At 47.3% G+C, this 12361-nt stretch overlaps 1 protein-coding gene and 1 pseudogene across 1 annotated transcript in view; both read left to right on the forward strand.

The window, feature by feature from the left end:
• LOC105742061 overlaps positions 1-824 on the forward strand; it is a 146542-nt pseudogene extending 145718 nt beyond the window's left edge.
• Rspo3 (R-spondin 3) overlaps positions 727-12361 on the forward strand; it is an 84855-nt gene continuing 73220 nt past the window's right edge. Inside the window, exon 1 of the mRNA XM_004630244.3 lies at positions 727-1098. Within this exon, the coding sequence (XP_004630301.1) occupies positions 1002-1098 (97 nt within the window). The 5' untranslated portion in view covers positions 727-1001. The remainder of the gene's footprint in view (positions 1099-12361) is intronic.

Here is a 12361-nt window from a genome sequence, read left to right on the forward strand (position 1 = left end):
TCTTGATCTGCCTTCACCAGAGCCGCAGCACAAAGCGCTTCCTAGCGGATCACCCACGCCTCCCCGCGGGTCTTCGCCCTCCGAGCAGGAGCAGGTAAAACCAGGCCAAGCTGCCCCCAGGGCACTGATTCCCACCCGACCCCTAGCCCAACTGCGGCTGTTTCTGCTGAGAGAGAGGCGAAGAGACTTAAAAACAGCAGGAGAGGCCAGGATCCGTGCAGGGCTCTGCAACCACAATCTTTCCAGCACTTCGCAGACGGCGCCGGCTGCAGTGGGGGCGCAGAGCCCCCGAAAGTTGGGTTCGCCTGGGCCGAGGCTGCGACCCCAGGCTGACTCGGGAGCCCCACCCTCTACATCTCGAACCCCGCGGCACAGCCCCACGCCACCTCTCCGGCCACGGAACCCTCCGAGGGCTCCCTAGCCGCGGGACCGCCCTCGCAGTCCACTCCCGGGTGCAGTCTCTCCGCGGGCTCTGCGGCGCCGGGAGTTGCCGCGCCGAAGACCCGGGCCCCGCAGGCGCCTCTCCTCGAGGCTCCACCGCGGCGCAGCGCTGTACTTTTCCAGCTCCTTCTCCCCTCCTGAAATTGAAAGTTATTGAGGTCGCCCGGGGTTGCCGCTCGCTGCTTCCTTCCCCGCCCCCAGCTCCCCGCCCCCCGCGGCCGCCCTCCCCTCCCCCCTCCCCTATGGGGTGCTCCCCGCCGCCCGCCCTGCACTGCCGCGGTACTGCTCGCCTAGCCGGCCGCAGCTCGGGTCTCTCCGCCGCCCCGGCCATGGCCGCGCTGCCCCCGGCGCCCGCGCCCCTGCGCCCCGGGGGCCGCCGCTGAGACTCGGGGCCGCGGCCGCCTGCCCGCCCGAGATGCTCCCCGAGGCCGCCGCTGCTCCTGCGGGGTGACGGCTTCCCCGTCGCCCGCGCGCGTCCGGCCCCTCCGTCCAGTCTCGGACGCCCAAAGCGGTCAGCAGCCACAAGCGGAGGCCGAGAGGGGAAACCTTCCTGGGTTACTATGCGCTTGCGACTGATCCCTTGGTTTTTCATCATCCTGAACTTCATGGAGCACAGCGGCAGCCAGCACGCCGCCCGCGGAAGGCGGCAGCGCAGAAGTAAGTGGGGCTGCGCCGGGCGCGTGCTCCCGCCCCGTCCACCTGTCGGGTAGCCTGCGCCCCACGCCCCCTGGAAGAGCGGGCGCTCTCGCGCGGGGTGTCAGCGGCGCCCCGCTGTCCCGCACCCTGCCGGGACTGGACTCGGGGGCGCTGGGGTGCCTCGCGTCTCCGCGTCACTTCTGCTTCTGGGAAAGTCCGATCCTCCGTTAGATTTGCTCTAGGGATGGGTACTTCATTTTGGGGGTGCGTATCGGGACCTCGAGCCCTAGCAGCTTGGGTGCCTGGCTCGCGAAGCACCAGCCAGGGCTGCCGTGCTGCCCTCGGTTGGAGAGCGCCCTGGGTGGGCCAGGGATGCAGTGGCGAGAGCCTGCGCTGTGGCCGCCCGCTACTCACGCGAGGGCAGAGGGGCGCCTGAATCTGCAAGCTCGGCCCCAGATTCGCGCTCACCCGAGCCTCAGAGCCGGGGACCCTGGTCCTCCCTGCCCGTCGCACATGAGCCCCTTGGCCGCCTCAGACCCTTCCTAGTGGGCTCCCAAGTCGCGCGTGCACACGGAGGGTGGAGCCCCCCGAGCCTCGCTCTCCTTAAGGCGCTTGGAAAGCTGTCTAGTGACAGCTTCCCAGGCGTCCGCAGTCCCAGGCGGACGTCGGAGTGGTGTCGCGTCCCTTGGGAAGGAACGGAGCGAGAGTGGCTCTTCCGTCCACTCTGTTCTCCGGCGTAGCAAGACCTTTGCGGACCCCGATACCGGCCACACAGGCGCAGACCTTGGGGCTCGAGAGTGCCGCGGTCTCCTGGGCGGCTCGGAGCGCCGTGCTCCAGGTCCCCGGGCGGATCCCCGGGTCCGGCCCGCAGAGCCCCTCCGGACAGAGTCGGACACAACCCGGGCTTGTGTGCCGTGGAAATTGGGTAATCGCTCCCGGCCGCGGCTGTCTCTGCCCTGCCCCTGGGCGCGAGGGTCCCCTCAAAGCTGCCTTTGTGCCTCGGCCTCGGCCAGACAAGGTCTGATTCACCTGAAAATAGCCCTCGGCGAAGCTCCCGGGTCCGAGCGCCAGGGGCTCCCTGCCTGGAGGCTCGCGGAGCGGGGCGCAGAGGGCCCGGGCGGAGCGCGTCAGGGCGCCCGCTTTATTATTCTTGGCCTCGGGATGGTTTGTCCTCTTCCTGGCTTTCCCACCCAGCCTGGCTCGGGGTGCGCCGCGGCCCGAGGAGCAGCCGGCGCGGGTGTCTGGTGCCTGGTGCAGCTCAGCTTGCGTCGGGGCGCGGTTGGTCAGGGAGTCGTGCTGTGGGGCGTTGGGAAACCGAGGCCAGGAGGGCGCAGTCTCCTGCCTGGCTCGGCCCGTCGGCGTCCGAGCTCACTCCGCGGAGGACCCCTTCGGGCCCTCGCTGCGGGTTACGGCGGGCGCCCGAGAACCAGGGCGTCCCGATTGGTCGGTTTGGGGCCCCCGCTTCTAAGGGAAGATGCCGGAAAGCGGGCTAGCCCGTGTGTGCCCCGTCTTCCACGGGACAAGCAGGGCGCGGGAGGCCGGGCGCCGCCGGACCGAGCCGGGCGGTGTAGGGCGAGCAGCCCCCGGCCGCGCTCAGGTCTCAAGGCCACGTCCGAGGCGCCCCCTGGCTGCGCCGCGGGATGAGAGGAGCAGGGGCTCTGGGCGAGGACCCCGCGGGGCGCGGCAGCCTGAGCCGATGGGCGATGCCCCGCGCGCCTTCGCACTGCAGGCTGCGTTTGCCGCTTGGTTTGCAGCGCAATCCTGGGAGAGGGGCGACCCCTGGCGTCCCCTGAGGAGACCGACCCGGCTCTCTTGGCAGGTGCAGCGCTTCGTGCGCGACGCGAGAAGTGGGGGGTGGAAGGAACCTCGAGGGGGCCTCCAAGTCCAGCTGCACTCTCCTCAGCCCACTGGGGTGATTTCTTTGGAAGGATCTGAAAAAAGGGGGAATTACGAAAACCTCTAACAGGAGCTAAGTTAAAGGGTTTCTTAAATTATAATGAGACGGTATTTTAAAAAGAGGCCAACGTTTTCAATTGTCTTCAGTAGATAACTAAGGCGAATACGTAAGAGTCTCTTTTGGCTTGTACAAAATTTCACTTTTGCAAATCTTTAAAAAGCACCACTAAAAACAAAGGTAAATAGAAGGTGTGAGAACTTTTCCCCCAAAGTGTTCTGTGTTCTGTTCAGTGGTGTCCTGAGTGTTTTAGCAGCAGAGCCTACTGCGGGAGACGCCGAGGGCCAAAGAGCCAAGACTGTAAAGAGCTGGCGAAGTCGCGCTCCGTGTCCCTCAGACGCTTATTTATTCCCTTAAACAACTCTTACTTAATTATTCTGTACTTTATTACAAACTAGTGTTTTCTTTTATGAAAGAAACCGTTTTAAAAGAGAAGTCTAACCGTATCTAATTAGAGTTGAATAAACACATAATTACATGTTCTCTATTTGGATTGATAACTCCTAGAGAAAAATATTGAATTTAGTCAAGATAAAAATTAGATACAATCCTTGCTGAAAACTCCCTAGCCAGGAATGTTTTTGGAGGTAAGCCTACGCTTTAAGTAGAGGATGCTAAGCGAAAAAGTCCGGACCCCGGTTTTCATTCATTTCCAGTGTGCTAGTCTCTCACAAAATGAGAATAAAGTAGTAATCACAATGCCTACTAGGGTTGTGTACCTGGGCCCCCCCATGTCATTTGAGATGTACTGGCAACTACTCATCTCTGCTTGACAGAGAAAAGCTCTCAGAAACAGGCACTCTTTCTGTGTCCTATGGCCGGCAAACGATCCTCCTGCTGCTCCATAAACTTCATAGTTGCTCATCCCTTTATACTGTATGCGGATCCGTGTTATAGACAGCGGGCCTCTTAAGTAATAAAATAATCAAGGAATAAATTTGATGGTCTCTAAGCCATCATTTTCCCTAAAGTTTAGAGAGAAGTTGTTCTGCTGGAAAATTTTGAATTGATATTTTTATGCCTAGTGCAATGGTGGCCATCGTTAAAGGGTCAGATATGTAACAGTGGCAATGAAGCGCTGTACAAAATGATACTATTATTGGACAATCCAGAGGGCAGCATAGTATCATATTGTGCCAGAAAGCTTTTGTTGTAAACAATAGCTAAAGAATTAGTATTCCTTTTTTATTCCCATCTATAATTTCAGGTTTTTATTGTTTAGATTTTAGATAAATGTAAGTTTTAAGATGTCATTGTATATGTAATAAGTATAACGTGTCCCATTGCATAATCTATGAAATGATTTGAAATTTTCCATGAAGAACTGTGAAAAAAGGGGCAAGAATATAAATAAAATCATTTTCATGTCAATAAAGTAAAAACAAACTTATTAGAATATACTGGTCCTTGCTTAGGATAGTGTCAGATCGTGAGTCATTCTCTGAGATTTGAATACATTCTTGGTGATTATATTGCTAATTTTGGAAAATAAGTTAATGGGTGAAAGAGAAAGTATAATATTAATTTAGAATGAAATTTAACTTGGATATCATCTACAGTACAATTTTCCATTTGTCTACATTGGTCACCAGATTACTGTTTTTGAGAAAAACATCATACAGATAGACATGAACAAAATTTGCTGGCAAATGTATATTCCATGACATATCGTGTAACATAAACCAAAGAAAAATGAAAACTAATAGGCAGTAATGGTAAAATCTAAGGACAAGCAAAAACCATTTGTCTTTGCAGATTCTAACTCAATCATTATACTATCAAGGTTGTTGTCCTAAAATACCCCATTACATTATTTTATTTATTTGCTTATTACTAGAATAAGATTTTGCTAACCATACTAGAAGTGGTAGTTCTGAAATACTGTCCTTTTAGCTCCAGGTTACTCTAAGTAACTGGGAATATGAGAATGAGTGCAAAGTGACTTACTGTAATTATTTTATTATACCTTTAAGAGCAAAATATGAACAGTATTTCAACTTTTAAGTTGATAAGCTTTGCTAAATCACTTCTCCATTAAATATTTTCCTAGTATTAACATCCTACAAATTAGCTCCCCAGAAAGCAGTGAATGGAAATTGTGGCATGTAATAAAATTTGATTTTCAAGTTATTATGGGAAAACCTTTGCTATACTACTACACACTGAGTTTATTAGTCATTTGATCTCAATTGTAAGTGATTGGAATCTGGACAGGGCTCTCAGATTGCTATTAAATATCTAAAATATTTTCTAGTGAATTGTCTAATCTTTTTTTTAGAGGCAGTGGTTCTCTCCAATCCTCTATAGTGTAGAGTTGTCAGAACCTCTTCTAGAGGTTAAAATCAAAAGATCCCTGTGCAGTTATCACCTTGAACTGTTAAAAACACAGACCACAACCGATTACATGGTGATTTACCAAATCATCTTTCTCCCTTTATCTCAGCCATAAGTAGTTTTCATTTTAAAACTTTCTTCTGGTGTTCTCCTTTCTCACTACTCTTTCACATAACCCATCCCCAGCCCCTAAAATTTTCTTTTCCAAATAGTGAATTCTTGGAATGCCTCCACAGTGGGTATTATGTTTCATGAAATGTAAGAGTCAACTTTGGTTACTATTAGGAAAATATCATTCAGTTTTGAGGACATGGTAAGGATCGTGCAAGACAGTGTGTTTGTGTTGAAACTGTGTTTGACTTCGTCAGGGTGATTTCTTCTAATAGTGTATTATAAACTGGCATTCTTTCAGAAATGATAATTTGAAAAACAATGTTGCACTGCAAATTACATAGGTTTATTTTTGCTTTGTTACTGATTTTGAGGGACAATTAGATTGTTTTCTTTGTTGTTGATTTTTCACAGATTAACAGGATTGAATCATTTTTAAAGTTTAACCTTCTACTGGATGGTAGTAAATTTGAAATATTTTATAATTTATACTTTAGTAAAATATATACCGCATAAAACATGCACATATGAAAGATGCTATTTATAATTTGTATTTAATTCAGTACATAGCATTCTGGTGAAATTCATCATCTAGAAATAAGAATAATAGAATGATCTATTGTTCATGATTATGGGGGTCCTGAAAATTCTAAATACCCAGGTGTCACTGAGTGTAAAGAAATACCATTATCTGTGCTCAAAATTTGAACATGAAACTTTTATTATGTAAAATATCTGAAATCTTTGCACATGTGATGAACAGTTTTGACAATTTAAAACTTCATGTAAAAGTACTACATATTTGGGCCAGTGAGATAGCTCAGCAGACTGAGCACCTGCTTAGGCAAGTGCAGAGACCAGAGTTTGATCCTCAGCAGCACATGCGATAACAGCTCCACCCCAGGTGCGCTGAGCCAGCCACCGCGTCTGGGCATGGAAGCACACACCTGTAATCCCAGTGCTGGGGAGGCTGAAAAAAGGAGGATCGCTATGAGTCCGAGCTGCATAGTGACACCCTGTACCAAATACATTTTTTTAAAAAATACTGTATATTTGCAGGTACCTTTTGTCTGACAAGAGCATTTCATTTGTAGTCTAGCGAGGGATGTAGGTACCACCTATAGTTACTAAAGTTCTCTTAGAATTTAAGAAAAATTCAGTGGTACTAATGAACATGATTACCCAATTAAGTAGATTTAACAATTTGTAATTGTCTTCACATTTTGTGCAAAATTCTATTCTTCGAAGCACTACCTTGTTAGTTTTCCATTGGACCTTTGAGAATTTGGAGACTAGCAAGTATGCTAAGTTGGTGGTAGAGATAGCACTGAGAAGAGTAAAATCCCATCGCAGGATGGGGGGAGGCCACTGAGAAGCTGACTTCCTGGGCTATAGGTGGAGCGCTGCTATTGCTCCTGGAAACCCCAGGTGAACCGCCTTGCCATGCGAGGCCCCACTGAGAAAGCCAAACAAAGAGGTTGGTCAACAATTGACATCAAAGCCACCCCAATAGACTCCTGAACTTTGCAATTTTTCAGTATGAGAATATAAGGCATGAGTAGAGTGATAAATAGGCCTTTTAATATTACTTATCTTCTCCAGCTAAGTTTTGCCCATAAAGATTAAGAATGAAAGCACATGTAAGCATTTATTTATTATAAGTAAGTTTATCATGTAAGATTATCACATAATGATGAACTAACGAATACTTCATGAACTGGAGAATGAGCTAACTATGCTGCCTCATGCACAGGGTCTAGTGACCAAAAAGCATAGGGACGGCACCGATCAGCACACGCAGTCCTCAGCAGGTCCCTCTTGTCCTTTTCCTTAGGCTTAGAATCTTGGGGACTTGGCTTGTGATACCAAGCAGAGGAAGGCTTCCGAGCGCCCCTGCCTTGGCAGGCATTCAGAGGTGGTGAGCCGGAAAGGAAAAGCCATCACTGATAGTCCAGGTCTGGGGCAGTGAGGCACTGTGCAGAGACCGGGAAGGCTTGCACAAGAGGATGCACACTCTGCAGTGCCCGATTCTGATTGAACCAGCGGCTCTTGGCAATTAATCAGATGTGAAAGAGAAAGAGAAGGAAGGTCAACTTTGGCCCACTGGAGGGTCTGAGCTTTGGAGAGAGGATAAATGAGAGACAAATCCAAAGCCTGGAAAGAAGTGGAAGCAGATTTGGCAGAAAAGTTTTCCTTTGAAATTTCTTTCATATAAGAAGCCAGTAGGACATTTAGGAAGTCAAACCCAGCTTCAGAGACTATCAAGGACTGAAATAAAAAACTTCAGAGTCACTCACATAAAGAAGATGGTGGCTCCTATGGGACAAGAATAGTGACGCCTTGTTTGTTATCATCAAAAGTATTTGCATTGCCAACACTGAGACTCATTCATCAGTTCAGATCAATTATATCATTTTGTCTATTTTAAAGAATTTAATTTATGGGCTGTAGCTAGTTTCTCCTTATAGCATTCCCTGCACTGCGTCAGGTGACGCTGTCTGGCGTCGTGAAGCGTAGTCGTGTGCTGCCGGATCGCTCAGCTGGAGCCGCACTTGGAAGCGCACTGCCTGCAGAACTGTGAACCGTGCCGCAGATCGTGAGGAGTCCTGAAAAGCCTCTGCGATAACAAAAAATAGCCTTTTGTAAAGTGCAGAAGTGATTTTCAGAGCCATATCCTTTGATATTAGCATTTATTTATAATAGCACAATCCTAATTTCAAGCGTGTTTCTCTATAAAGTATGTTGTCTTAAAATAAGAAAATCTAAGGGTGGGCTAACACGTGCTGGAGTCTACCCCACTTGCACAGTGCGGAGCTCCTGCAAAGCTCCCCACCTGAACCGTAGGAAAACACAGGCTTTCTTTTTTCTGAGACGTGGGCCTGGCTTAGATTTAGTCGCTTTCTATACCTTCCTGAAATGAATGTGCAGCGAGGTAGCGTGTGCTTCCCACCCCAGAATCTGTTCTCAGCAAGCTCCCAAGTAAGCATCTTTATAATTATACCCCAATACAAAGCACATTCCTAAGAGAAAGTGGTGAAGCAGCCCCTACTTTATGACCACATAATACAAACCACCACCACACAACATAAAATAGCAGAATTTGTGACCTGCTTATTTTAGAACACTGTTTTCTTAACATAGGCCTTGTATGTTGGTAAGGAAAAGAAGGGTAATTTCTCACATCTCATTTTAATATATATTTAGAGTTGTTTTAGTGTGTTCTGGTAATAATGAAGTGGCCTCTGTTTTAATTACCTGGAGGAGCAAACACTTGACTTGATGCCTTTGAAGAAGTGAGCGCTCATCAGCACACTGGCCCTGGAAGGCTTGAGCCAGCAGTCACGCACTAGTCAGTGACCAGTGCGGAATGGGACCACTTGGGATTCGGGCTGGGTCCTTGCCTGCTGCCGCACTCTACCGCAGCCACTAGGGTGGGGGCTTGAAGCCATCACAGACACATCCTGCAGCGCTCTCCTTTCTTTCTTTTATTCTGTCTCTTGCTCATTCTTTTCTGATCCCTGTGAAATGCCCTGCAAGTCTTTCTGAGCTAGTTACTGTGTAGGACTCACCCTTCCATCTCCTTTTCTCTGCTCTTCACCCTCTCTTACTGCCCTATTGATGGTCTTTAAACATCAGAAGTTGCTGATTGTTTTCCTTAGAAGCAGTAGAATTACTAGTTTATTTGAAGTAGTCTAAAATTATTTCCCCCAAGTACGGTGCACATCACTGGGAGAAGAGCATTAGCTTAGGCCTGAGAATGTGGGCAGAGTCTATAATTTTGTAGTTAAATCTCAAAAGCCTTCTGTGTAATTTACAACCACAATAGATACTTCACTGGCTAGTACATGTTATCCCAAAAAGTCATCTTCTTGATGCTTCATAAAAATCTGTTATTTATATTACTTTTACTCTGTGCGTTAGTAACAACCTTCATTGTGAATGTTTTCGATAGGTCTGGGCTCACTTTAGCATCACCTGGAGACTGTTTTGTAAATGCCCTGGTTCCACCCTAAATGAAATGAAAGAAGCTCTGGGGATGGGGCCTGAACAGCCTTAGGTATTAAAGCAGTGTTGTGACATAGGCAGCTGAGAATGAGGCTCGGGGTCAGACACTTAGTCAAGAATAATGACTGCAGCCCAGCAACCGTTAAAAACACCAGCGATATAAGGGATCAGCAGACTAAGTAAACTTGTGCAGCACGTGATAAAGACATATTTCATTTGCACACCCGTACTTGTTTAAAACATAAAGCAACCGCACAGCCCTGTACAGTTGTCTGTCCAGGAAGGTTAGATAAATAAACTTGGGACCTTCACTTGTGCCTGTCCGGCAGGGAATTGTCTCCTTCAGCTGGGCCCCCAAAGAGAGCAGGGTGCCCGGAGTGACACTTAACAGAATTGAAGAGCTTCTGGTTCTGTAGTTAAAAACATTGTCTCTAGGGGTGGTGCCAGTTGTGGGAGCTCTGCTTGCTGCCATGCTTGCTGAGGTAGGAAGGACTAAAACACAACCTCTCTACAAGAAGGGTCATGAGCCCTACACAGCCATTTTCCGAGCTACTTAATGATAAGCAACTCTTTTCTTCTAATATCTCACAGCTGATTGGTAATGCACCCCAGCTTCTGCCTTGTGAGCAGAATCTTAGTGGCTAGGAAGCAGCCTTAGGAGAATCAGGTAGCCCTTTCTTCCATAGTTTCTGTAATTCTTAACTACTGGCAATCAGTGTTGCAACTATAAATAGCACAGTTTGCCCCCCGAGGTGAAGTGTTGCGGTAGGGCATGGCTTCGTGGACGCGCTGCTCTTACTTCACTCCTGTGCCTTCATGGAGCAGCCCTCTGCATCAGCTCCTGGTCCTTATTCTGTTCTGCTGTGTGGGGGAATTCTCTAACCTCGCCATAAATAGGGGGAAAGCTCCATGTAAGAGTGAGACGCAAGTCTGTGCTTCCTGTCAGATTTAATTTTGCTTGTTAAGGGGGCTCTTTGGGAAAATTTGGGTTCCAGTGAGTCACCAGGCCAAATCCTAATAACCACAATTGCCAAAAGTAATTAGACTGAGGAAAGCCAGGTTCCGGGGAGGAGGGGTCATCAGAGCGCTCCTGGGCCGCTGCTGCGTGTTGGGCCTCCTTACTCGTCCCTAAGGAGTGGGAGCAATCAGGAGTTACAGAGAGCAGGAAATCCACCAGAAAACAATGCTTTTCCACCAATTTTTCCCCTCAGTAGGTCATTCACCCGTAAGCATGCAAGAGGTGGAAATGGGCCGCTGGCCTGGGCGCAGTTCGTGTCCTGTCCTCTGTAAACCACCTGTCTGCCTGGCCGGCAGAGGCCTTCCAGAGACCCTCCCCAGACACTCCCACTTCTCCTCCTCCCTTCCTGGGCAGATAAAAGAACCCAAGGAATTCAGGCCAAGCCTTCATAAAAGAATTATCTTACTAGGAGGGAAAGGGAAGGGAATGAATCTTTGTAAACATCCTCAAGTTAATTTAGATAGATTATGGAGGGAACAGTTGACAATAAGAAGATGCTCTTACATTCCATCACAACAGGAGTTCTAAACTGCACAGCTGAAACAGGCTAAGAGTAACTCTTGGACATCAAATGATGCCTTCTGGAAATGTGCTGTTGTAGGTAACTGAAGTAAAAATTATCAGCAAGTGATCCTGGGGGTCATTCTAAACATTCACTATGCAAGCAGTTAAAACATTGTCACATCTTTCCACGGAATATATTCAAGAGGCACAAATGCAATGTGCCTGTGCTTAACAACCAAGCTGAACATTTTCCTTGGAAACCGTCACCATTTCTTACACCCTCAGAAAGGATATTTTGTTAGCTCAGTTGATAGATTTTTTGACCAAAGACACAGAACTCCCACTGGTCACTGTCCTTAAAGTTTCTAATTCCTTTATAACTCAGAATGAATTATATTTCTATACTACTTTGAGCTCCGACCATTAGCTCTCTGTTTAAACACATAGATAGGTGATATTGCTTACTGTAGATGCACAAAGATGAAGTTGAATTCCTTTGCCATTCTGTCAACTGGCAATTTTCAGGTATCAGCTTGCTAATAAGCCCTGACATCATGCATTATATGTACAAAAATACAGAAGATTTATATATTTGGTTTTCTTTCAGTTTTTAACTTAACACTAAAGTAACCCAAGAATAACAGAGCCCCGAAATTTAACAGCAAAACTTTGGGGGGAAAAATAACCTTAAGGCTAAACTGAGGCAAGCTGTAAACCTTCATATCAATTTCTATTTTTCTCTTACCTTTTTCCTGTTATTTCTCAATACATGCAGTAGATTTATTAGCAGGTATCTGATTATAGTGTTCTGTTAATTTTTTTGCATCAAAATCAAATAAAAGATTGTTTTAGAAAAAACACACTTTGGGGGGAGGCTGGGGTGTGTGTGTGTGTGTGTGTGTGTGTGTGTGTGTGTGGTTCTGGGGATCGAACCCTGAACCTTGTGCTTATCAGACAGGTGCTTATGTCACTGAGCTATCTCTCTGGCCCAACAGTAAAACTTCGATCTATTTACCCATACTACAATTTACTTAGTGTATAGTTGTATAAATTATACAGAAAAAAGTTTCTTTGTCAGAAACTAATTACATACATATTGAGCAGCTAGATATTTGCATCTTGTAGGGTTTAGTTTTCTCAATTTATGATTTTTTTTAATGTTTTTGCTCCACAGTTTAAAGGAACCTACCTGGCTTTATGTTTTTAAAGAATAAATAGGCCCAAGGATGGTATTCCAAGCCTCTCTGGCCTGAATTCATATATTCACTTTTTGCCAGCCTCTAACTGGTAACTCTTAGCCCTTCTGTGAAGATGAAATATAAGTTTAAAAGGCCTGTCTCTTTCTTATAGATAGAGCC

This window comes from Octodon degus, unplaced genomic scaffold (assembly GCF_000260255.1).
Source record: "Octodon degus isolate 3935 unplaced genomic scaffold, OctDeg1.0 scaffold00034, whole genome shotgun sequence".
NCBI lineage: Eukaryota > Metazoa > Chordata > Mammalia > Rodentia > Octodontidae > Octodon > Octodon degus.